Source organism: Vipera berus (genome assembly GCF_964194415.1).
Source record: "Vipera berus genome assembly, chromosome: 1".
In the NCBI taxonomy this organism is placed as follows: Eukaryota; Metazoa; Chordata; class Lepidosauria; order Squamata; family Viperidae; genus Vipera; species Vipera berus.
The window spans coordinates 104,426,702-104,454,145 of record NC_138202.1 but is presented as its reverse complement, the minus strand read 5'-3'; the positions used below and the strand labels follow the sequence as shown (position 1 = coordinate 104,454,145).

Sequence of the window (27,444 nt, the reverse complement as noted above, 5' to 3'; positions counted from 1 at the left end):
GAAATAACCCTTACTCAGAGAAGCAGATATAACCGCCTGGAGCCAGCCTCGTGTCCTCTCCCTAGCTGCATAAAATATAATATAAAATACAGGAAATAGTAGAATGGTCAGTGGAGACTATACTCATATATGTGGTCAATATTTGATAAATGTGATCCAAGGATGACTTATATATGTGAAATAGACAGAGCTAAAACTTTAATATCACCTTTAAAATAGTGTGTGGGTGGGGGAGGTGTTAACAGTTAACCCCATTTATTTCATCAAGCCTTATTGAGATAAGTGAATCAATTAGAATCTGAGAATCAGTGTGGGTAAATCAGCCAATTTTATCATAGGATGAAGACATGTTCAGGAATTTGCTGAGATTGCAGTAGATGAATTGCAAAAAATATTTAGATCCGCACACAATATTTTATTGCTGAAATATATTTCAAGTGTGCCTTTGAATATAAATCTATAAATATAAACTCTAAATTTTCTTCTAAAATTATGGTGCAACTCTCAGGTGTCTGAGACTGAACGAGAAGATTTAGAAGAATCAGAAAAGACTCAGCACTGGGTGGAAAAGCTCTGTCAGACACGTTTAGAACAAATCTCCTCGGTGGAGAATGATTCTCCTGAGGTAAAATAAGATTCTCATCCACCCTATAAAATATGTTTTGTAATCCTACAAATTGTTTTTTAAGATGCAGCTTACAGTGTGATCTGTAGTAAAATCACTTGTTTTATCAGGCAATTACAATGGGGGAAAATGTTTCAGATCTTATGTAGAAATAGACACATCCATTTTAATTCAGTAAAGACCCCCATCATTATTGTTAGGAATGACCTAGGTCAAAGGTCTCAAATTTGGCTTATGGGATGCACGTAGCCCTCCATTTTGTACCTTGTATACCTACAAGGATGGGGGAGATGGGATAAGGTGACCCTTAGCTGAGAAGAAAGCAGAGCTCAGTTTTGTCTTCAGGATAGATTAAGGGGAGGCTGCATCCTACCCCATGGAAAGCTGCAACTTTCTTTCCATTTTGCTACCTTTGTTTGCCTTGTTAGGAGTTGTCTTATACATAATGGTTTCCTTTAATACAAATTCTTATTTATTGGTGTGGAACAACTAAACAAAATGTCTCCCATAAGATTGTTTTATAGGAATTGACAGCATTGGGTTTTTGAGCCTAGTTATTTGCTTTTTTGTACTGGTAGTGGAGTTGTATTCAGTCATTTTAAGCAGGTGCTGCATTAAAATAAATCTGTTATACTAGAAAACAGGTATACGTCCTGCTGTTTCTGCTTCTGCTACATCTGTGCGAAGGTTTGCTGGTGGCTTGCAGCTCCATACCACTGACCTTGATGATATCAGCATAAATGATAATACTGGCAAACTTTCAAAACGCCCAGCACCTCTGCCTCCATTACCCCATATAGTGCCTGTAGCCTCAGTGGCTTATCCACTTTCTCCACCAAATATTCCAGCTGCTAAGGGATCAGCACCAATACCCAATTCACCTTCATGGATTCCATCGCCCTCTCCATCTCCTTGGGCACATGTGCCATCACCTCCTTTGCTACCACCATCTCCACCACCCATTCATCCTTCCATGCAGACTGCTGGCACTCTCCATTATCCAAAGTGCACTCATTTGGATGAAAAAATTGGCTGCCACAATTTTCAGCCTGAGGGAGCAGAAGATTCCCTGGATGACTGGGAAATGAAAAACTGCAAAGAAAGAAAGATTGGTCCAGTTAATGCCCAATGTGGCAAGCAAACCTACCTTTCCAGTCCAAAGGTATGAGATAGATTGTGGCACTCACAATTCTGTGGGGCTGCTTCAGGTTATCAAGATATGAAACTATTTTCCACTGTGTGTTTTACCTTGTATGATACTGTTCTAACGTATTTCTCATTTTTATAACTTTACATAAGTGCATTTTAATTATGTTCACTGTCATGTCATCATTTTTTCCAGTATGCTGCATGGAAGCATTTTTATAAATTATATTACTTTTTTTATCCTGTCTATACAGGATAAAGAGCTGATATTACCTGAAGAGCTAGGTAATATCTTAAGATTAGTCCACGATTCAGGGTGAGCAGTGTTGTTTATTGGCAGATGTGATTTGGAGGGTAGAAAAGAAAGTACCATATTGTCAAACCCAGAGCAAGCAGCAGTGATTACTAGTTTTTGAGGGCAATTAAAGATGCTGTTTACACCTGTGTTATGGCACAGGACCTACTTATTTGAGGGATCCACCTCTCTGGTGAGATTGGACAGAGCGTCTTATTAAGTGTGTGCTCTAGTGGGACCCGGAAAAGAGTGTTTGGTCTGCCTAAAATATGCACTTCCTTTCTGTAACATTCTTACATTGGAACCCCTGTAGCAATTTACTCCAGGCACCCCTGCCCAGCGTCATCCAGCTGTACCTATAGTGTCCAAACCAGTTATGGTGCATCCTGACCACAATACTGTAGTCAGACCCATAACCAAATCAGAAGCACTGGTAAGTTTATGCTGATTTATTCTGCATGCTTTGAATGTATAGGAGACCAGCTGTGTCCCACTATCACTGCCAACTTTGCTTGCTGTGGTTCTAGCTTAAATGTGCACTGAATAATTAAGAGATATTTAAAAATTAAAATATGTTAAACACTTTTGTTTTGCACAATAAGCATTTGGTTGAATTTTTGCATAATCTCCTTGTGGATGTTTTGTTTTTAGTTTTACTATGCTTTTGCTCTGTAGCCAATGTTAAATAACTTCAAGGGTTCAGGAATTCTTTAAGTCTATAGAATAATGCAGCTGGGTGGGATGAAGCTACAGAACAGACTCTTGCTTAGCGTAGGAACAAGGGGACAAACGGACTGTCATTAAATAACTAAAGAAATTGGTTTTTAAAAAGGGTCACTTACCAGCCTATTGTAGTCATAAAATTATTGGCATTCTTAGATTCCAAACTTGGTATCTGGCAGACCTGCCCTTCCACCTGGCTTTCCCAAATCCTTTAGGTCTCTCCTGTTGCCACCCTCTTGGCAGAAGCAGCCCAGTGTTGCCATCCTTCATTGTTTCTTCCACCACCCAATCATCACAAAAACTTTTAACACCAAAAGTTCAGTGTGTCCACTAACACATAATATGAAACCACTTCCTATCATCTCCCCTGTGGTTACTACAAGCAAAATAGATTATAAAACAAAAGTTTAAAATGCAGAACTAAGAATAAAAATGTTTTTCCATTCAATCATATCTGTACAATTCCCTCCAGTTTTCTTGAGAAAATAGTATAGTAAGAATAGAGATACTGTACACAATTGGAGTTTTACTTAGGATACAAACTGAATAAACTAAGCTTTCTATATTGTAAGACTTAATTTACTTAATACTTAATTTAGCATCAAGTATTAATATCTGTGTAGAATTAGGCAAGCAGAAAAGTAGAATGAAAATAAAATAGAATATAGAAATAAAATAGAAAATAAAAATAGAATGAAAGGTCTTCTATATTTATCAATTAGACCATTTCTTGTTCTATCCATAAACAGCTGAAATAACATTTTTATATCCTTTAAGACTATCCTACCAGTAAACTAAAAAAATCTAAATTATCCTCCTGATGTAGTGCTAGGTATATTATCTTTTGGCTTCTGTTTCCAAAGCTGAAGAGACCAATTGTCTTTTGGACTGAAATAGGGATCTGATTTTCACCTGTCTAGACTAATTTAAAAAACGAATTAAAGAGAAATTCAATTTCCATGAAATCTGTTCTGAAACAAAATATTTGAAAAGATATTTAAAATGAACTGACATTTTAAGAATTTATTATAGCATAAAATCAATGTGCAACTAGAGCTGACTAAAAACTAAGCATTAATTGATCAGTTTCCCACTAAAACACTTCTGATTATATCATTTTAATTTGCAAAAATGAGCATTATCACCCAATTTATCAGACTGTGGTTTACCATTTCTAATTGTAGCCTTTCAGATGCCTTTTATTCAATTCATTCACTTATAATTAAGAGTGCAGCTAAATAATTTGAATGCTTTCAATAATTAATGAAATATCATCTCAAGGTTACTATAGTTAGTATTTGGTTTGCATTTTTCAATTGCCAGTTGTAATCAGAAATATTTTGCTTTGTCAAGATGGATACTACTATATCTGGCCTCATGGAACAATAAATTCTTAATTTATTTTCCAGATTTTTCAGATATTGATTGAGATCAATGGAAGTTTTCTTCTAGCTTTTAGCTTTGTAGTAGATTGCTTCTAAGGAACATAACTGGGGAGGGAAAAATACACCATCTGTTCTTCACCTGCTGCCTTTCACAGTTCTTAACTAAACATGACCAACTTGGAGGGAACAGTCTTTCATTGATGCCAACTGTTTTTTGTCCTGTTAAACTTTAGTTTCATGAGGTGATATTTTTTCCCCTGGGTTTGGAAATAATAGGGGGAAGACTTGAGAAAATTGTGGATTTTACTTAATCTTGTAAAATGTTACAAAGGGGGAGCTTCTCCAGGCATCTCAAATGTATATCAAATTCTCATTGTGCATACGTTTGCTTAGGTACCGTAATTCCTCGTTAACTCTGCTTCTCCCTACCCTACATAGTAAAACATGAGATTTTGGCACTCAGAATAGGGTTTCCTAGCATACTCTACTTCTTCCTGTGTGTATATATATATCAGAATCACTGGATTGGATGAGATATAGGGGTCTCTGATTCAACCCCCTGCTTGATGCAATATCAACTACTGTATCTCATAGAGATAACTATCCACCCTCTACTTGGAGACCTCTAATCTCTAAAATCTCTATACATATTATGTATACAGTAGTGGCCAAAATTCTGGAAACCTTTTGGGGAAAGTGTACAGTAGAAATGCCACCTTTGGTTAAGTTTCCACCAATTTTTCTTCTAATTTCTTTATAACTGTAGCCTTGTTCACTTAATAATACTATTTTACATCGCTTTCTGGGCAACCAGTCAACTCTTTGCACCATTAGTTTCATTTATTATATTTTACAAGCTCATAAATGATAGCGATCACATAATACACTGACAAATGTCCTCTCAGCTTCAATACATGACATCAATAACTGAATCCCACTGTGATCTGATTGGCTCATTTCCAAAACAAGATGATACCTGATTGGCTCTCTAAACACTCATGCCCATCAGCTACAATCAGATGAACAAAAGCTATCTGATATCAACCTAAGCAAGTTGTGCTTCCTTTTTCTGGTTATTTGGCTATAACAGATAATTGAACAAATTATGTTGCATTATATTCTTGATTAAATTATCTTTCCATTGATATATAATTTTATGGTACTACTCCAAAAAAAGTGGTGTTATTAGCCATCAAACCTCAAAAATACACTTTTCCCAAAAGGTTTCCACAATTTTGGCCACTACTGTAGATTATATGTATTAGTAAAGAGAAAGTCGAGTTTGCTCTTTTGTTCTTATTCTGTAATCATTCAAGTTCTTCTCAAGTGCCTAGGATGTTGTAATGTATCGATGTACTATAAGTGCAGATCCAAGCAGTATGGTATTTTGCAAGATGGAAATTTTGTCAATGCCATACTTATAAAATATATACTTTTTTTGCATAGCACCCAGTGTGCCAAAAACCACTGGGCCCACTAGTAGTTATTGGCACACTGAGCACTTACCAAAAACAAGTATTATATTTATGTAATAATGTAAAAAGTTATTATATCATTATCTTATATTTTATAAGATTTAGTATATATAATTATATTACTGAACAATTATATTATAATCAGTTCCCAAGAATCTGTAGTCACAGCTGCCATTTCTTTAGCTGATGTTGGTCATTATTAAATGAATTAGTAAATTAATGTATATTAATTATTATTAATAATAATCTAATTAATTAAATGTATATCTTGCCCAATTCCCAGTGACTCTGGGCAATTTATCTGTGCGTAATCAAAGTAGGCTCTTTGTGAACCTCTTGGTCCTCTGATAGAGTTCCTAATAGATGGACCTATGCATGGCTTATTGGAGAAAAACCCCATCTGGCTTTTGCCATGTTGGAAAAAGAGCCTTGGTGGAGCAGTGGGCTAATGCCTCCTTAAGTAACACCAGCTGCCTGCAATGATTGCAGGTTCGCATCCCACCAGGCTCAAGGTTGACTCAGCCTTCCATCCTTCCGAGGTAGGTAAAATGAGGACCCAGATTGTTGGGGGCAATTAAGCTGACTTTGTAATAATGCCGCTGGGGGGGGGGCGAAAGCCCTAATAAGCAGGCATATACATAGAATGAAGGCTACTGCTAAGTTTGTAAGCCGCCCTGAGTCTTCGGAGAAGGGCGGGATATAAATGGAATTAAAATAAATAAATAAATAAAATAAATAAAAGTTCATTTTTGTTTCCCAGGCTCCATAAACGTCCTTCTGCAAATTTAAGAACAAAAGCTAAAAAAATAAATTGGGACTGTAAAGAGTACTTCTTTTCTTAAAATATATATTTTAATATGAACATTTCAATAATAATTTAGTATTACAGAGTTTGTACGTTCTTGAATAATGTGCCAGATTATTCTGGGCTCATTCCTTTGCTGGTCAGCCCTTGTGAGTTTACCTGACCTTTAGCAGAGATTTTCAGCAGGAAACCCATTAGGTGACTGATGGCCATCGTTTCAATTTTCCAAATGATTCAGAGGACTTGGACAAAAGGAACACATTGGCTAGATTTAGACTCTTCCTGCTAGTCAAAGCAGAGAGTGGAGAGAATGAAAGTAATAATAAATCAGTAATAAATTCAGTCAAATTATTGGAGATCTTGTAGTTTTCTCAGAATATCACATCTTAGCCTCTTTAATATTTTTGCAGATGGAAGCAATAACAAAAGAGCTTAATCTGAAATTTAAATAGGTTCCCTCCCCCCCCCATTTTACTGACACTCTTCAAATAGCAAGTAAATGAGCTACTGTTTCAATTTAGGTGTAGCTTCATCAGCACATTTAACTCAAATTACCATTCTAACACATCTGCTGACAGACTGTTATCCAGCCTCACTTCTTTACCATTGCCAGGGGATTCTGAATTTAAAGTTCTTATATTATTCCCTGGCCAGAGCATGCTCCAGACTCACGTTATGAAATGATACATGGAACTGATAAGGATAAACCTGCTGTAAGAAATTGAATTTCCTCTAAGGCTCTATTATTCAGTGTCAGATTAATGAAAGGAAACTCTAGCCCATTTTATAGAGGGAATAAACTGAAAAATGCACCCAGTTACTCAAAATGAGCTTCTGAAAACACAGCTACAATTTATTTTCAATAAACCATTGTGAAATATTTCCAGAATATAATTGTTTTCAACTGGACAGGATTTTTTTGCTAGCGTATAGCAACACTAGCAACAGTTTTGGCCATTTTATTCTTTAGTTTGTACCTCACTCACATTATGCCAATATACCGGTATGTCCTATATATATCCTAACACTGAATCATTAGATGCGTGTTCAAAAATCTGCAAAGTTGCTAAAACTTTCATTAACCTAGAACAGGGGTATCAAAACTGGCACCCCTTGGCTGGATGCGTCATGCACAGGCCACGCCCACCCCAGCTCCACAAAGACAAAAAACTTCATGATCGAGCTTGACACCTGTGGCCTACAAACACAGGGTTGGAAGGGCTTCAGTGCTTCTGTCTTCTGAAAAAGTTCTTATAATTAAAATGCTTATGCTTCTGTAATAAATAGTTGGATATGCATTAGAATAAGTTCAGTGGTGGCAACTTTAGCCAAATTTTGATTGTAAAATGGTAAAAATACAATTTCAAGAAGTGCCTCAGTAAGGTACTTGGGAGTGTGGAAATTTGGTATAGTGGTTAAAGGTGCTGGCTTAAAAGCCAAAAGACTTTAAGTTCTTATTCTCCATTAGCTATGGAAGCTCCCTGAGTAACTTTGATCCAATCATTTTCTCTCAGACCCAGGCAGTGGCAAACTATTTCTGAAAAGATGGCCAAGAAATCTGCAGAAAGTTGTCCAAATTATATGCACCTTTGAGTCAGCCTTATTTCTTTCTTTTTCCTTTAGAGATTCTTCTTACAGGACAACCTGATATTAATGGATCTCAGGGGGAGGAAGAATTCAGTTAAACATTGATGGTTGTCGCCTGGCTTCTTACCTTTCCTTTCTAGAGCTTTTCCCATGAAAAATTGGAATAGTCCAGAAGAGCAGGCTTTTGTAACCATCATCTATTTGCCTGTCCACAGTTCTGAAAACCATGTACATCCTACAGGATTGCTTTTCCCAGTAATTCCAAATAACTTTGAATAGATAAAACTGAAAGACATTCAAATGCATGTGAGCATGAAGGAGTGGAGCAATGCATGGCTAATGAACTAGCTGATAATTCAGTGAGTTGTTTTTCTTTCTTTTCAGCCTCAAGAGATGTTTAAAAGAATGGTGGTTTACAATTCATCATTTAAAACTAACAAAAAACAAGTAAAATCCTATTTCCTTATTGCATATATGTGTGATATTAGTGAGCTGTCCCAGTTTTATCTTTTGTTTCTGTCTCATAACATTGATAAAGATGCAAATAGCAATCTTTGTTTTTGTTTTGTTTTTTCAATGAATGCATGCAGCTCTGCTAGATTATGAAGAAACTGGCTATGAATACAAAAAGATGCTATAAATTCTTCAGTCATTTGATATTATTACTAGTGACTCTTAGATCTTTTCATTCGAATATAATACAACATAAGGAATATGAATATTTTTTCCATTCAATTCTATCTTATTTCTACTGGATCATTTGTTGAAATTAATTGATATAGTTCAGAAAATGTGGTTTGGTAATAAATGAGGAAAATGATGGCTTGTATGAATCCACCCAGAATGGCCAAGGTGGCATAGATGAGTTCTCAAATTAGTAAATCTATTGCAGCTGTCTTTTCCAGTGGTAGTAAGGTTTAAGGTTGGATTTTGTAAAAGAGTATATTCTATGTTCATCTTAGCTTTTCTAGTATTCTTAGATAATTGACAAAGAATGCTTAGATTGTTTTTTCAAAAACTGTCAAAGGTTTACTGGTTGGTGTAGGCTTTCATGGCTAGTATCTGTTGGGCAATGTTGGACTTCAGGGTTTTGTGACCATGGTCTAGAACAGGGACCAGTTCCATGGAGAGAGGTTTTCCCACGGACTGGAGGGTACGTAGTTTTATGTGCTGCCTGCATTCCATGGATGGGGCTTTTCTTGTTTGTGCGGCATGCTGCAGCCTGGTATTTGTCCACAGACCAGGGTTTGGGGACCCCTGGTCTAGAACACAGGTGTCAAACCTGCCACATCACATGACATGTCCCAACGTGTCGTGACTTTTTTTGCATTGCCGGAGCTGGGGTGGGCACGGCCTCCATATGATGCAACTGGCCTGCAGGCTGACAACCCTGGTCTAGAAAATAGATTTCCTGATGTTTCACCAGCAAATGTAGCTGCCATATTCAGAGGTATAGTGTGCTAGGCAGATCACAGGCAACTGGGCTGGGGCTGACTGGGATCTTCTCAGTCTTTATTTTCCACGGTATAATTGCTGCCCAATCAGCCTATTCAGTCCTGCTCGGTTGCCTGTCGTCTGCATAGCATATCACACCTCTGATTATGCCAACCAGTTGCTGGCTAAACTCATGCCCAACTGTCAAAGATCCTTACTGGGTAAAAAAACACTAGGTAGGAAAGAATTAAGTGAGGGGTTCACAAAAGCCATAGTTTCTTGGGAGGAGCTGGACCTACTTGATGCTGATTCTGAGTGCCTCATGAATATTTGCTTATCCTTGCTCTCAAGATACCATTGCTGCATCCATACTATTGTGAAATCTCCATGTATGTTGCCAAGGGGAAAACTGAAACAAAAATGGCAGTAGATGTGTAGAACATCAAGTTCCATGTTGTAATGGAATGCAGTATGGCCTTGAGGAAAGGTAAGGAGAGAAGCTGCCTAGGAAGCAATCAGAGAAGAGAGGCAGGTACCCTAATTGTTTAACCATCACACAAATCTGAGAAAGGACCTGCCCTAATGGATCAGGGATTTAAAAGTGGTGGGTGGGAAGTTTGTAATTTCAGACTTGCAAGATTCTGTTCATGTAGCCTTACCATAAAATAGAATTATTTCATAAAGTCCTATTTCCTGTTTGGTTTATCTGGGAGGGTTTGACATCAATTTTGCATGTCTGAAAGTCTTTTCAGTCTTTTCTTAATTTGGCTCCTGGCCCTCTTCTCTGATTGTTTCCTGGCAGCATCTCACCTGCTCTTTGCTCAATGCCCCTAATGCAGGGGTGTCAAACTCGCTGCGTCACGTGACATGTTGTGACGTATCATGACTTTTTTCCCCTTGCCGGAGCTGGGGTAGGCGTGGCTTCTGCATGACGCATCTGGCCCACAGCCGGCAGTTTGACACCAGTGCCCTAATGCATTCCATTGCACCTAGCAAGGGCTATAGATATTAATGACTTTTTAGAAGGAACAAAAGGGTTGCTTAGATTTAAGAATTTGTTTCATGCTGAACAAGCAGTTATCAGGAAGAGATCTAAGTTTAGTGCTATGTATGTTAAGTTCCCATATAACCTGTTATGTGCTGTTCTTTTTTATGATGTTATTTTAACTGATTGTTCACATGATTTTGATTAGCAAAGCCTACAGCAAAATATTGGATAAAATTGTTCTAGACCAACTAAAGAAGCCAAGGTTTAATTCATTAGATCATCCTAGAGATCATTAGATGTTGTAGCTTTCTCTCTCCATAAGCAGTGAAGGGGACACAGTTATAAAGGGGCATGGGAACTTGGGAACTACCATTTTCATCTCTGTCAGTGTTTTGGTTATAGAGGAAGAAGGTCAGGTTGGGAACTTGATTCAAAACCCTCTTTTCCTTTCAGATTCCCAAAGCAGTCCAAAAACCAGCATACTAATCTATTCCTGTTTATATCAATGGAAGGGGAAAGATCTATAGTAGCACATCCAAATAGGTAAGGTCTAGGACAGGGGTAGGCAACCTCGGCTCTTTTATGACTCATGGCTGGCTCAGGAATTCTGGGAGTTGAAGTCCATGAGTCATAAAAGAACCAAGGTTGCCTACCCCTGGTCTAGGACAACTCACCCAGGCTGACTCACCCAGCCAATTTGCTGCGGGATAACTCATCATGGGCAACTCACCACAGGACAATTCAACACAGGATAACTCAAGAGAGGGACAAGTGAATTGCAGCGGGCCTTGTCTTGCTTTAGGTTTAAACCTTCTCAAGTTAGAAATCCTCAAGGCCAGAGGTGAGCTACAATTCTATTTGTCTCTCTCTTGAGTTAACCCATGCTGAATTGTCCCACAGCGAGTTGTCCCATCGTGAGTTAGTGCAGCGAGTTGGCCAGCATGAGCAAGCTGTAGTGAGATGGCCATGGTGAGACAGCTGTGATGAGTCATCTGTGGTGAGTTGTCTCATTCTCAAATAAAGTATGCCTCCCCACATCCCCTCTTCCCTTCTGTCCTCACTGTAACAACACAATAGAGAAGATCCAAGGCACCCTTGGAGTCTCTGTACCATATTTATTCCCCAAAGAACGACTCTTACAAATTGGAGCTATAGAACTGGAATTCATTGGGTGAGGAGATAGCAAGGAGTAAATTAGATATGATTAAGCCATACTAAAATGAATAAAGCAGCACTATTCTACATAAAAATATTAAACCTGTTTAGTTCTGCTGTAAGGATCATTTCCTATACACTTAAAAAAAATAATTGTGCCCCACTGATTTTATTGTAAATAGGAAGGCCAGTTATGGCCTCTGTAATTATAGCTTTTAAATATAGCAGTGGCCTGAAATTTTAGCCAAGGGATTCCAGCTACAGTTATATCCTAACATAGTTTAATTCCTTGCCTAGGAAGTTCAGTGGAGCAAAGCAGCTGAGCTGTGAAACAGGATGTTTTATGTTTCAGAGATTTAACAATGTTTGTTTGCTACAGAATATTGTTGACGAGTTAAATAAATATGTTTTACAATTGCTTTCCACTTTGTGTTTCTCATGATAGTCAGCAGTCCAGTGTCCTGCTTTTAATTCCCACATGTTCTACTCTAATTATGCTAGAGGAGTACAAAGGTCTTAATCAACATTTATCTAGCTCCTGACCTTCATGTTGGATGGATTAAAATAAATGGTCAATCTACAGTAAATGTGAAGAACAAATTCAGGAAACCTTCAGATTAAATTATCTAACTCTTGTGTTCTAAAAAGTAGATCTAACCTTAAAAGCTTGCATGATTTAATGTCAGGAGGAACATACAATTTATCTCTTTCTTTCTGGCTTTTCTTTCTCGCTTCAGTTCATTTTATCATTATTTTTATTTAGAGCTACTATGCATGTTTATGATTACCATCCTTATTTTCAGGGCTTCCAAAAATATGTGGAGGACTTTGATCCCTACACCATGGTAAGAAGCGTGAATTGTAAGTGACCACTAAGGGAGAAGGGCCTGTGGCTTAGTGATAACTTACATGATATCCATGCTGAACATCTCACATTCAGTACATGATATCTACCCAAGAAAAACCTTGCTTGATTAGATGAAAATCCTGCCGATCCAGATGGAAAATGCTGGATCCAGCTGGGTGACATAGTGGCTATCCAAATGTACCCAGGAAGCTATCAAGTAGGATACAAAATGTATACTTTTTCAGCATTGCTGTCTAGTAATTATTATCAAAGCATGTTCCCTTTGATTCAGGATGTAACACTGCCATGAAATTTAATAACCATATCTTTCATACATGATAAATAAATGGAAGTTGTCACTGTATCAGCAAATTATCTAGCTTAAATATATGTTGCAAAACAGCAACACTTGCTTTTACCATTTCTAAATCTCATATTGAACACATTTTCCACATCAAATTTTTAGACTAGTCTGTAAGATTCCCCTTTATTCCCCTTCTTTCTGAGGGGAAAATGACACCCAATTGTAATATTTCCTCATAAGAAGGTGATTTTGATTGAGTAATTTTGGTACAAGTGGGATGGATAAACCCTGGAATGTCAGTACTGAGATACATGGACTAATGAATGATCTCAATATAAAGTAGGATCTGTGTATTTCCCTTTTTTGTAATAGAGGTTGCTTACTGACATTTGTTTAATTTTGCTAGTTTTCGCCAGATCAGATTATGGGGAAAGATGTACGACTCCTTCATATAAAAAAGGTACTGTTTATGATGGAAGATAGATATTGTACTGCAATTACTACATTCAGTAGAGGAATTCCATTTCACAGAATTCAGAGAGGAGTCTTCCCACTGGAAAGATAAAACATGGAAAATTAAGCTCCGATCTCAGCAGCAGCTATGATACATTTGTTGTTGTATTATGAAGGACAGCTTCATTTTTCAACTTAGTTGTTTCTTTATTCATTGGCTTTGGATCAGAACTTCGTTACAGTCTTGTTGGTGTGGAATATCATGCTATTGAAAGAAAGAAGCAAATAAAACCTATGAGATGACTGGGCAAGTTCAGATAAAGTGCCCATACATGACGTGTGTGGGTGATGGATGAATACAAGAATAGAATGGAATGGAATGGAATGGAATGGAATGGAATGGAATGGAATGGAATGGAATGGAATGGAATGGAATGGAATGGAATGGAATGGAATGGAATGGAATAGAATAATAGAATAGAATAGAATAGAATAGAATAGAATAGAATAGAATAGAATAGAATAGAATAGAATAGAATAGAATAGAATAGAATAGAATAGAATAGAAAAGGAGCTTGAAGGGACCTTGGAGATCTTCTAGTCCAGCCCCCTGCTCAAGCAGGAGAACCTATACTGTCTCAGACAGGTGAATGTCTAGTCCTGTGGTGGCGAACCTATGGCACGCATGCCACAGGTGGCACACAGAGTCCTCTCTGTGGGCACAGGTTCTGTTGCCCCAGTCCTAGGCTTTCAGCAGGATTTTATAAAACCTTTTCGCTTTAGGCCTCCGCCGCTGCATGTGGGGGGAAAAAAGTTCTATCAATCAATTTCAACTTCTCACAGGGGGGAAAAAGATCTCACAAAGTTGGAACTGATTGATTGAACTTTTTAGTCCCACCCAGTCTGCCATTACCACTGCAGCCATGCCCACCCAATGGGCCACACCCACCTGGCACTCGATGATACATAACTGAGTTTTGGTTTGCAGTTTGGGCACTCGATCTCTAAAAGGTTCGCCATCGCTGGTCTAGTCTCTTCTAGTGATGGAGCACCCACAACTTCTGGGGGCAAGCTGTTCCACTGGTTGATTGTCCTCACTGTTAGGAAGTTTCTCCTTAATTCCAGGATGCTTCTCTCTTTGATCAGTTTTGAACCATTGTTTCTTGTCCTTCCCTATGGTGTTCTGGTGAACAACCTGGAGCCCTCTGCCTTGTGGCAGCCCCTCAGATACTGGAACACTGCTATCGTATCTCCCCTATTTCTTTTTTTCCTTAGACTAGCCAAACCCAAGTCCCATAGCCGTTCTTTGTATGTTTTAGTCTCCAGGCCTTTGATCATCTTAGTTGCTCTTCTCTGGATTTTTTCCAAACTCTCAACATCTTTTTGTCATATGGTGACCAAAATTGGCTGCGGTATTCCAAGTGTGGTCTTACTAGGGTTTTATAAAGCGGTACTAATACTTTATGTGATCTTGATTTTATGCCTCTGTTTATACAACCCAGGATTGTATTAGCTTTTTTGGTTGCTGCTGCACACTGCTGGCTCATAGTCAAGTGATTGTCCACTAGGACTCCAAGGTCCCTCTCACAGTTACTGTCTGTAACTGTGAGAATACATGTCTGCAATTCCACAATTTTATATTTACTGACCCTTCACTGAGGTTGAGAACATTGGCAGGACCTTCTAAATGAACCTGCCTGATCTTAGGAAATTCTTTATATAAACACTTTCCAATACTTTTGAGAATGGATAAATACAGTGTGGAATAAAGCCTTTTCGATGCTGATGTGTCATTCGTAAAGTATCTTTTTCAGATGGCATAAGGATGGACAGCCTTTCTTTAATTTTTGGACAACTGCCTTTTTGTTCTCTGAGGTTTTAATCACATCTATGTTGCTGTGGTTATTTGACTTAATATGATTTTAAATACTTTCTTTGATTAGCACTGTTGACTATGTTACTTTCATTTGTCCTATCTAATGTTTTCTATTATAATTTTTATTGTAAAGTTTGCTACCATTTTTATAGAAAAGTAACACATAAAGATTATACCCACTGGTCTATCCACAGTGGAACTATGGTAAACCAGTTCTCCCTTTATTTACAAACCTTTAACTTCAAATCTGGGTTAGAGTGAGAAGGGGAACTCATTTTGTAAGTTCATAACAGAAAATTAAGTAGGAAAATATATAATATTTAATTCAAGAAACAGTGGTTGACTAATACTATATATTCATTTTTTTCCAAACCTTTTAATAGGAAGGATCATTGGACCTTGCAGTAGAAGGCGGCATTGATTCCCCAATTGGAAAAGTAGTGGTGTCCACTATTTATGAGGGTGGTGCTGCAGACAAGCATGGTGGGTATCTACTAAGAAAAAAAAGCTGGAATATAAGGCATATTAACACTTACAAGTTAGCTTTAGTTAGGTATTTTGTAGAAGTCCAAACTATATCCCCAGATTGGGATAAACTTATATCTAAAATATTTACATTTAAATTAAAATTCAGTATTTAGAGTTTTCTCCAGTTTTCTGAAATACTCTGGAAAAATTTATGATGAAAACAAAGTTGCATGATCTACCGTATATACTTGAGTATAAGCCGAATTTTTCAGCCCACTTTTTGGGCTGAAAAATCCACTTCGGCTTATACTCCAGTGAACAAAAAAAAAGAACTTACCGAGGACTTGCGCGCGGCCCAGATCCTGCAAGGCCTGGCCGAGACGCGCCCCCAGCAACGGAGCTGCTCCGGCTCCTCTGCCAGGCTTGTTTTGCATGTGAGCTACTTTGCCTGACGCTGCTGGGGTCGCGTCTCAGCCGAGGCCTTGCAGGATCCAGCCCGGGCGCCTCTGCTCGCCCTCAGCAGCACCTGGCCCGGAATCACATGCGAAACAAGCCCGGCAGAGGAGCCGGAGCGGCGAGCAAAGACGCCCGCCCGGATCCTGCAAGGCCCCAGCTGAGACGCGACCCCAGCAACGGAGCCGCTCCGGCTCCTCTGCCGGGCTTGTTTTGCATGTGAGCTACTTTGCCTGACGCTGAGAAGACCCGCTTGGGCACTCAGGTTGGTGTCAGTCTCCGCAGGCCCTTCTCGTTTCCAGGAACGTCAAGCGGGCTTGGCTCCCCACCCCCACGGCAGGGCAGGGCAGGGCAGAGACTTGCTCGCCCTTCTGACGGCCCTGAAGAGAAACGAAGGGCTTGCAAACTCCCCGCGAGACGCTTCTCTTCTCGGCTCCGAAAATAGGGATTTCTACTCTCTTCTTGGTCACTTTGCTGGGATAAAATGCCATTTCTGGCTCTGGGTGTGTAAATTTAGAGGCAATCTGGATATAAATTCTAACTAGCACCCGAAGTTGAAGTCATTAGAGATGCGTCAGGCAAAGTAGCTCACATGCAAAGAAGCCCGGCAGAGGAGCTCGCCGCTCCGGCTCCTCTGCCAAGAAGAGAGTAGAAATCCCTATTTTCGGAGCCGAGAAGAGAAGCGCGGCTACAGCAGTCACTGAAAAATCCAGCAGCAGAGTTCCACAGAGGAATAAAAAGTACGAAGAAAAGCAAAGGAAACGGTGAGGAGGAGGAAGAGAGACGCCTTGGCTTCGTGCAACTCTCTCTGGAGTAACCGTCACAGCGGCTCCATCGTGTCTCCAAGGTGCAAAGCTCCTCCTCCCCAATGCCTTCCTCGGGAGCCCTCGGGGCTTTTGAGAAACTCTTTCCCGCTGCCTCGGCATCAGATTCCGCCGCCGCCACCGCCGCCTCAGCTGCGGACGGCCGAAGGCCCAGCCTAATCAGCCGCCAGTCCCCAGAGACCCGAGAGCTGGCACATACGGGTCTGCCACACGGAAAGCAGGGAACAGGGTAGTTAAATATGGCTCTTCCCTGCCGCGTTCTCAGGTTACCTTGGCGCCCCACCATCGCCACGGCAGAGAGAGAGAGAGAGAGAGAGAATTGCGCGCGAGCGAGCCCGAGCTAGAGTTCCCCCCAAGGGGGCGGAAAAAGAAGAACTCTCGGAGCGTTTCTTTCGTAAATACGTGCGCAGGCACACACTCGCCCAGCCGCGCACTTCGCCCAGCTTCTCGCGGGGAGTTTGCAAGCCCTTCATTTCTCTTCAGGGCCGTCAGAAGGGCGAGCAAGTCTCTGCCCTGCCCTGCCCTGCCCTGCCCTGCCGTGGGGGTGGGGAGCCAAGCGCGCTTGACGTTCCTGGAAACGAGAAGGGCCTGCGGAGACTGACACCAACCCGAGTGCCCAAGCGGGTCTTCTCAGCATCAGGCAAAGTAGCTCACATGCAAAACAAGCCCGGCAGAGGAGCCGGAGCGGCTCCGTTGCTGGGGGCGCGTCTCGGCCGGGGCCTTGCAGGATCCGGGCGGGCGTCTTTGCTCGCCGCTCCGGCTCCTCTGCCGGGCTTGTTTCGCATGTGATTCCGGGCCAGGTGCTGCTGAGGGCGAGCAGAGGCGCCCGGGCCGGATCCTGCAAGGCCCCGGCCGAGACGTGACCCCAGCAGCGTCAGGCAAAGTAGCTCACATGCAAAGCAAGCCCGGCAGAGGAGCCGGAGCAGCTCCGTTGCTGGGGGCGCGTCTCGGCCGGGCCTTGCAGGATCTGGGCCGGGCGCCTCTGCTCGCCGCTCCGGCTCCTCTGCCGGGCTTGTTTCGCATGTGATTCCGGGCCAGGTGCTGCTGAGGGCGAGCAGAGGCACCCGGGCCGGATCCTGCAAGGCCCCGGCCGAGACGCGACCCCAGCAGCGTCAGGCAAAGTAGCTCACATGCAAAGCAAGCCTGGCAGAGGAGCCGGAGCAGCTCCGCTGCTGGGGGCTCGTCTCGGCCGGGCCTTGCAGGATCTGGGCCGGGCGCCTCTGCTCGCCGCTCCGGCTCCTCTGCCAGACTTGTTTCGCGTGCGAGCTACTTTGCCGGCCGCTGCTGAGGGAAGATCTCTGGAGAGGAGCATAAGGTGAGCTGCTGCATTTCCCAGCCTCGGCTTATACTCGAGTCACTAACTTTTTCCATTTTTGGGGGGGGTAAAATTAGGGGTCTCGGCTTATATTCGAGTCGGCTTATACTCAAGTATATACGGGGTAATTTGTTGGTGCATTGGGAAGTGATTACTTCTTCCTAACTACTCAAATATCAAAATGTTTAACAAAACATTTTCAGTAATGTATATATGTATTTAACATAGGCATCAATATAAAAGTTAAACAACAAAATTTATTATTTTAGAACATAACACCAGTGACCCTACCTTTATCTGTTCCCTAAATAGCTTCAAAGATATTGCTATTGTGGTGTCTGGTAAATTAAATGAGATTGGAAAACTAATATGTTTTAATGTTCATTATTAACCCAGAATGAAGATAAATAAGAACTACATATAATAAATGGCACAATTAAATAAGGGTAGTGTAATATGTCATGATTTAACATTGTGATAATTCAATTTTAGAAGCTTCTAGTAGAAAAAATGACTGCTTACAGAAAAACATTTCTTGTGCAGCCAAACAAAATACCTTATACAGCTATTTTTGTGGAAGAAGTAAAGTCAGAAAAGCAGAACAGTAAAAGAAAGATAATATGGATTTGCTTGCTGCTTTGCCCTTTATTTCCCTTATCAGGAGGTATTGTGAAAGGAGATGAAATAATGGCTGTAAATGGCAAGGTTTTGTTGGATGTTAAGCTGGATGAAGCTCGGGCAGCTCTTGCGAAAGCATGGAACATGGGAGGGGTAAGTTGGAAGGGATAAGTCTCTTATCAAAATTATATATCGGATATCCATTTTTCCCAAGAAGTGGCAATAAATAATTCCTAGCCTACTGATAAATTTATGATAAAATTAATAACTCATATAGTTATTATACAGAATAGCCCTTATAACCCTTATACAGGAATGGTAACCAACGTAGGGACAATCCAACTCTTGCCCACCAGACAGTTCAAAAGCATGCAAAAGCAAGTAGATAAATAGGTACCAGGTAACAGCATTCCGTGCACATGACCATGGCAGCATCTTTGGCCAATTCTGGTTCCCTTGGCTAAGAAAGTAGAGTTGGACATGACTGTTCAGGAGAAACATTTGTTATTATCATCTTAAAACCTTATAATGAAATAATAAAATATGAAACATGACTTTGCTAAGTAAGCATGGATATTATTAGCAGCCATTACATTTTATTAAAAACTAGTTTTTTAAAATTATTTTTCAAAATAAAAAAAATATTCTAACTAAATTAAAAGAAACTAAGACTGGATAAATAATGAAATAATTGATGGTGTGCAGAAAATAAAATTATATGCCAAATAATCAAATTCCCTTTTTTCAATAAAGAACAAAAGATTCATGTGGCCAGTTAAGAACTGATTTATTTAAACATGGAAACTATAATATATGCAGAATAATTCTGTATTATTTCCATCCCATCTATGCTTATTCAGAAGAAATTCCCAATGATAGTCATGTGATTGATCTTTTATATATATTCATATAATATTCCTCAAATAAGACTCTGCACAGAATAGAAATTGCTCTTGACAAAGGAGAGAGAGAGAGACAGGTGGGGGGAAAGAGAGAGAAAGACTGAGATTCAAAATTGCTTCATTTCTGTTTAAGCAAGATGCTTCAGAAACATAATCCATTCTTTTTGTATTCCTGAATGATGTGTGTCTGTACATTGCATGCTCTTCTGACTTGGTGGGATGCTTATGATGAAAGACTGAGGGGATTAGTGAACAATGCAAGAGAGATGAAAGCTTCTGAATGTGGGACAGGGCATTTTTAGAAGCATCAAAAGTGGACCTTAGGGGGAAATGAGCAATGGAAGGTAATGTAGGAAACTGGAGTGACTGCTAGAAAAAAAAGTATGTATCCTACTTGCAAAATGATTAACCTCCCAAATGGAATGGAAAAGGGGTATAATGAAAGAAGATGTTAGATTAAATGAGACAGAGAGAAATCAGAGAATATTTCCTCTTTATTGGAGGAAATAAATTTTATTGAAATTGGCAAAGTGGGCTAAATAAGGAGCCTCCAGTGGGATGAATGGAAGTAGAAACAAGATCTATGAAATTCAGATGATGGAGTGTTAAAAGTATTTTAGAGTTTTGTGTGAGGGAATGGGAAGGTATATTAACAGCAGTTGAGAGATCTGTGTGGAAATGATGGTGATACAAGTTCCACCTTAACCATGAAAGTCATCTGGGTGACCTTGGGCCGGTCACACACTCTCAGACCAACTCACCTCACAAGGTTGTTGTTATGGGGAAAATAGGAGGATGAAGGTGTGTTGAATATGTTTGCCACCTTCATTTGTGAAAATAACAAAGGCAGGAATGAATGAATGAATGAATGAATGAATGAATGAATGAATGAATGAATGAATGAATGAATGAACGAACAAACAAACTGAATTGATCTGGCGCAATTGATCTGTCTGTACTTTCCATAATGTTGCTTATTCCAAAAAGGGAAAGAGTGGTGGGTATGCTCACTTTTTTATATACCACATTTTCATAACAAGCAACCTTTTTAATATGCTGTGTAAGGAAAGCATACTCTGAAAATGTAATTTTCATTCCCTGATCAATTTCATCTCATATTGATTAAATATTTCTTCCACAGGATTGGATTGACTTGGTCATTGCAGTGTCTCCTCCCAAGGATTATGACGATGAAATGTAAGACTTCTGCATTCACAGACATAAAATAGATTACCCTTTTATTCAATTTCGACTGAAGTCTTTTACTCCACCTCTAGTTATTACCCATTAAGACAAAGCAATCAAACTGGATATATGTCAGCAAAGGAAAATAAGCTACTAGTCCATTTGGAAGGTAGAGAAGTCTGAAGAAATAGGTTGAGATAAAAATGTATCATTAAAAATGTACAAGAACAGCTAGCAATGGAATACTGTAGGCCCTACAGTGTAGGGAAAAAAAACTATCAAGACAACAAGTAGAGGAGAACCCTTTAAGGGCTATTATACATCTATGTGGGACACGGTGGCTCAGTGGGTTAGGACACTGAGCTTGTCAATCAGAAGATCGGCAGTTTGGCGGGTCGAATCCCGTGTGCCGTGTAACAGAGTGAGTGCCTGTTACTCATCCCAGCTTCTGCCAACCTAGCAGTTCGAAAGCACGTAAAAATGCAAGTAGAAAAATAGGGACCACTCCGGTGAGAAGGTAACAGCGTTCCATGCTCCTTTGGCGTCTAGTCATGCCGGCCACATGACCACGGAGACATCCTCAGGCAAGCGCTGGCTCTTCGGCTTTGAAACGGAGATGAGCACCGGCCCCTAGAGTTGGAAACGACTAGCACGCATGTGCGGGGGAACCTTTACCTTTACCTTTATACATCTATGTATACTGTATAATTCACACAGATCCCTACTGTGTGGATTATATTGTAGTTTATTTATGTCTATTCAAACCCAAACTCATCTCAAATATTGATTCACAATATTAATAGAAGTAAAAGATGAAAGAGTCCTTGGTATCATAAATAGGGACTGGCTATTAATTGCATTAATTTTACATTCATTTTATGTAACAATGGGGAGCAGGAGGGAAAGGGATGCTGTTACAGATTTTTTAAACTTTTTATCAAACCTAAATGTTCCTTCCTTTAAAAGCCATTGCAATCCTAAAATTAGGCTTAGGCTTAGAAACCTGCAAAAAATAGCTTCCATCCTTATTTTATATTTCGCATTTTGTGTATTTAGTGCTACTGCTCTTTAATAATCCATCAGTTCCAAGCCAAATGGAAAGGCTTTGGAGGGCAGGCATCTGTGTACAGAGCACGGCTTTTCCTGCCTCTGTAAACCATGCAGCATTTTCCCATGGGTAATAGTGGAGCTAAACTCATTTTTTTCAAATGCATCACTTGCAAAGCATGTGCCTTCCTAATTTGTACTAACCATAGATCCTGTTAAAAATAATACTGTATTATGCTATGTTTATAAAATACAGATAGTGGCATTTTCTTTAGCTGTTCAAGTTTGATGTGCATTTTCCCACTTCAGTCTACGTTATTGTTTAATGTGCCACCCCCAAATAAGGACTTCCCAGGATTGGATAATAATAATAATAATAACAATAATAATAATAATAATAATAATAATAATAATAATAATAATAATAATAATAATAATAATAATAATAATAATAATAATAATAATTTTATTTATATACCGCCCTTCTCCCGGAGGACTCAGGGCGGTGAACAGGGCAAGCATAAAAAACAGAGATACAAAAGTTAAAAGGGATTAAATATATGCCCAACTAAAAACAGTAAATACAAATATTAAAATAACAATAACCCCCCCATCCCCCATCAGGCCAGGCCAGCTTGTTCAAATAAGAATGTCTTTAGATCGCGACGGAAGGAGCGAAGGTCGGGCGCCATCCGGAGCTCAACCGGTAACTGATTCCATAGCTCCGGGGCGCCCACAGAGAAGGACCTCCCCCTGGGGGCCACCAATCGACATTCTCTGATCGGTGGCACCCTGAGGAGGCCCTCTCTGTGGGAACGCACAGGGCGGAGGGAAGTTGATGCCAGCAGCAGGTGTTCCCTAAGGTACTCCGGACCCATGCCATGTAGGGCCTTAAACACCATTACCAGTACCTTGAATCTCACCCGGAAGACAACCGGCAACCAATGCAGCTCACGGAGCAGAGGTGTAACATGGGAGTATCGGGAGACTCCCAACACAACTCTCGCGGCTGCATTCTGTACCAGTTGGAGCCTCCGAGTGGTCCTCAAGGGCAGCCCCATGTAGAGAGCGTTGCAGTAGTCTAGACAAGAGGTCACGAGCGCGTGAGTGACCATACATAAGGCATCCCGGTCTAGATAGGGCCGCAACTGGCGCACCAGGCGAACCTGGGCGAAGGCCCCCCTAGTCACAGCCATTATGTGGTCTTCCAGAGTGAGCCGTGAATCTAGGAGGACTCCCAAGTTGCGAGCCCTATCTACGGGGGGTAATAGTTCACCCCCCATAGAGAGAGATGGAATATCCTGAATAACCCAGGATGCCGGTATGCAAAGCCACTCAGTCTTGTCGGGGTTGAGTTGAAGTCTGTTCCTCCCCATCCAGACCCGAACCGCCTCCAGGCAATGGGACATCACGTCGAGGGCATCACTGGGGTGGTTTGGGGTCGAAATGAAAAGCTGGGTATCATCAGCATACTGATGATACCCAACTCCAAAGCCACGAATGATCTCACCCAGCGGTTTCATATAGATGTTGAACAGGAGAGGCGAGAGGACCGACCCCTGAGGAACTCCACAAACGAGAGACCTCGAGGTCGACCTCTGCCCCCCTGTCAACACCGACTGTGAACGTCCCAGGAGATAGGAGGAGAACCACTGCAAAACCGTGCCTCCCACTCCCAATCTCCTGAGACGCCGCAGCAAGATACCATGATGGTATCGAAAGCTGCTGAGAGGTCTAATAGGACTAGGACAGAGGAATATCCCCTGTCCTGAGCCCTCCAGAGATCATTCACCAGAGCGACCAATGCCGTCTCCGTGCTGTACCCGGGCCTGAAACCCGATTGGTACTGGTCTAGATAATCCGCTTCATCCAGGACCAGAGGGAGCTGATGCGCCACCACACTCTCAACAACCTTCGCAAGAAAGCGAAGGTTGGAGACCGGACGAAAGTTGTTCAACACACCTGGGTCCAAGGCAGGCTTCTTGAGGAGAGGCCTCACCACCGCCTCTTTCAAGACGGCGGGGAAACTACCCTCACATCAGATATAACTGCCTGGAACCAGCTTCGTGTCCTCTCCCGGGCTGCATAAACCAGCCAGGAAGGGCACGGGTCCAATAAACATGTGGTGGAGCTCAGCCTCCCCATAATCCTGTCCACTTCCTCCGGAGTCACAGAATCAAACTCCTCCCAGGTAATATCGACAAGACCGCCCGTGTCCTGATCGTCAGACTCTGCCCAGTCAGAGTCCAGACTGGTCCAAATCCGAGCGATTTTGTCCGACAGATGTTGGTTAAACTCCTTGGCAGGACCCTGCAAGGGTTCCTCCCTCACCTCTTGATTAAGGAGGGAGCGAGTCACCCTAAACAGGGCGGCCGGGCGATTATCTGCGGATGCGATAAGGGTAGCAAAGTGATTAGACCTCGCCACCCTTATCGCAGCGAGATAAGACCTAATGTAGGTTCTTAGTCGCAATCGGTCGGATTCGGATCGGCTGGATCTCCAACCGCTCTCTAGGCCCCGTCTCCGACGCTTCATCTCCCGAAGCTCCACGGAAAACCATGGAGCTCGACGGGATGCATTTCCATCACACATCAACCAATGTGTTATGCTGTTGTGCATGTACTGTTAGAAAAATCATTAAGAATAGCTTTCCTGTTTTCAGAATGTACCAAGATCTGCACAGTTTATAGTTACTTGATTTTCAAGTTCCATGAAAATCAGTCTAGCATTTAAATACCTTGGAACTGGACTGTCAAAAACAAATCTTACTGTTCACAGTGGGCTTTGAATATTTTCCGCTGCTTGTTTCTTTGTTTTTAATTTTCTTTTTCTTCTGTTATATTTTAACAAGTTATCTAAATATATTTTCATAAATTTCATTTGCTATACCTTCTGGGCAGTTCAATCCTATATTAGTCTCCTAGAAGTACACATAATTACATTTGTAAGGACTTGATTCCCAAGGAAATGTTAGATCCACCAATCTGAAGGCAGCAAACAATTAAATATGAAAGGAAGTCACCCTAATATAATTCAGTGAGATTTCCTTCTTTATAAATATGCATAGAAACACATAGTGCATTTATGATACCTAAGAAAAAAATTCATACTAATTATAATATGGTAATTATAAGATCCAGTTGCTTATGAACTAGTCTAGGAGGTTGGACTATAAGACCTCCAAGGTCCCTTCCAACTCTGTTATTCTGTTAACTAAGAAAATGATGAAGTTCAGAATCCATTTGATGGTGAAAAGAAAATACAAATGAGTCACTCTTTCTTGTGTTGTACAGTACTTTTGGGGTAATTTTCTAACCATATTTTTGTGGAAGCGATAGCTCATGCAGCTCATCTTAAGGAAGAACTCTGTATTTTTGTTTTACCACCAGAGGCACAAAAACATTCTTATTCCCACATCCTCACCTTTGCTAAATCTTACTCATCCTTAGTAAAGCATCTTAGTGGTTTTGTCATGCTGATAATTTTTTCAGTTTCTTGTGAAAAAGTAAAGAATAAGTGAAGTAAAGTTTTTACTTTGGTTCACAGTTTGCTTTTTATGTTATTGCTGGATTGGGTGGGCATTAACTGTATTTTTGTACTTTGTTCTATTTCAGGACATTTTTTTAACAACATGAGAGAAACCAAATAAAGCTACCAATGTAATCCTCATCCTTACCCAGCTACAAATCTTTGATCAACAAGTACAAAAAAGAAGGACACCAGATTATTTAAGTCACTAACGCCAATATGCTTTTACAACAATATATCATCTCATTTCCTCCCATAAGCTATTACTGTTCCCCAGTTATACAGTAACAGCATATAGGTAAAAACTCACTGTAGGTGATAAAAAGAGACAAATGCCAATTTTAAAACAAAATGCAATTCATATAAAATCTTGTAGTAACTGTCATTACAATGGAGAGAGTCATTTTTCCATAAATAATATATTTATAGTCCCATAGAAAGCTGAACAGAAATAAAGTGAAATCAGTGGAACCTATTTTCCAGAAAGTATATTCTCTACACAGATTTGGAAAAGAGTCACTAGATCTGTCATCCTATGACTTATACTATTACAAAATTAGTGGGAAATTTAGTGGGATATTTTTTTCTATGCAAAGTGTAACTGAGTTCCTATTTTCTGATTTTAATTAAAAAACAACTCATCTTTCTTAAGAAATTAACATTATATACTGTTATCTTAGTGATTATTTGATGGCATTTCAATTAGTTAGATCAACCAAAAATCCACTTCCATTCAAGAGAGATTGCAGTTGCTATTATAGGAATGATGAAAGGAATGGAGGAATAAAAGGAGAGGAATAATAAAATGGAGTGGAGACAAAAATAAGAAAATATCTGTTGCTGAACAGGAAAAAAAGATTAACTTCAGTTCTCAGTTAGAAAATTAGAAAATATAAGTCGAACAGAGTATTATGCTATATTTCACTCACTTCAGACTTATTTTAAAATTCTGCTGGTTTTAAGTCAGTTAGCACAGAAGCTAACTATAATTCATAAATTGCTTTTGTATGTAGTTTTCAGCAAATTTGCTTTGGACAAGAGTTAAAGCTATTCATTGCTGGAAAGGCAATTTTAAAGTGATTAAATAATATACTGTTCAGGTAACTTGGCAATCCATGTTCTGATAAAATCAATTACACTATTCATATTTCACATAAATTATACTAGTGAAATTCTGTTGGTTCAGACAAGGGCATTTGCAGAGTTTGGGATACAAGATGCTACCATCAAGTAAACGCCACATTTTATGCTATGTCACCAGGTGACTTAGCTACTTTAAGTAGTTAAAGAAGCATTTGCCTAATGGTGGCACTATGCAACTATCATCATTTTGACACATTCACACTTTGCTGCAAAAGCCATTGCACTGGTTTAATCAAATAATTGCCACACACAGAAACAAATTTCTCTTTATATAGATCAGTTTGTGACATTGTAGATTACAGGCATACTAGTTTTCCACATAACACTGAGCCAAATGAATAATTTCCATATTGGTATAAATACTGAATAGATGTGTGTACTTTATTGTAGATGATGATGATTATATTTGTCAAGTACTACAGAATATCAATATTTAATTTTAATATGAACCCCATGTATCAAAGTTTATATTCATGAAATTATTTAATAGATAGGCATTTTGGAATCAAAGCCCTATATTGTCAATCAAAACAACTTTTCATTAAAAGAATCATACAGATTTATTCTGAATACATGTAGGATTTTTTTTTGTATTTGCAGTTTCATTTAAATTTTACTGTAAGTGTTATGCTGCCTTTAGTATCCTTTTCTAATTTACTAGTATTTAAAATATTTATGAGTAAGCAGTTACAAAAATGATAATACAGATTTTGTAAAGATTATGCCTTTGGTTTCTTATATTGAATTGTATGGTTAAATTACTAGGTACCCTAACCTAAAGCAGTGTGACATGATACCTAAATAAGGATCAAAACTTCTTAAACTTCTTAAAATATTGGTGTGTTTCTTAATTGTGACCTCAC

The 27,444-nt window shown here is 39.9% G+C and overlaps 1 protein-coding gene across 1 annotated transcript in view; it reads left to right on the top strand.

The window, feature by feature from the left end:
* USH1C (USH1 protein network component harmonin) overlaps nt 1–27,262 on the top strand; it is a 58,644-nt gene extending 31,382 nt beyond the window's left edge. The window contains exons 18-26 of the mRNA XM_081330183.1: nt 509–625; nt 1,263–1,787; nt 2,380–2,499; nt 12,422–12,463; nt 13,176–13,229; nt 15,482–15,581; nt 18,820–18,929; nt 20,820–20,875; nt 25,525–27,262. Of these exons, the coding sequence (XP_081186309.1) occupies nt 509–625; nt 1,263–1,787; nt 2,380–2,499; nt 12,422–12,463; nt 13,176–13,229; nt 15,482–15,581; nt 18,820–18,929; nt 20,820–20,875; nt 25,525–25,537 (1,137 nt within the window). The 3' untranslated portion in view covers nt 25,538–27,262. The remainder of the gene's footprint in view (nt 1–508; nt 626–1,262; nt 1,788–2,379; nt 2,500–12,421; nt 12,464–13,175; nt 13,230–15,481; nt 15,582–18,819; nt 18,930–20,819; nt 20,876–25,524) is intronic.
* Nucleotides 27,263–27,444: the final 182 nt, after the last annotated feature.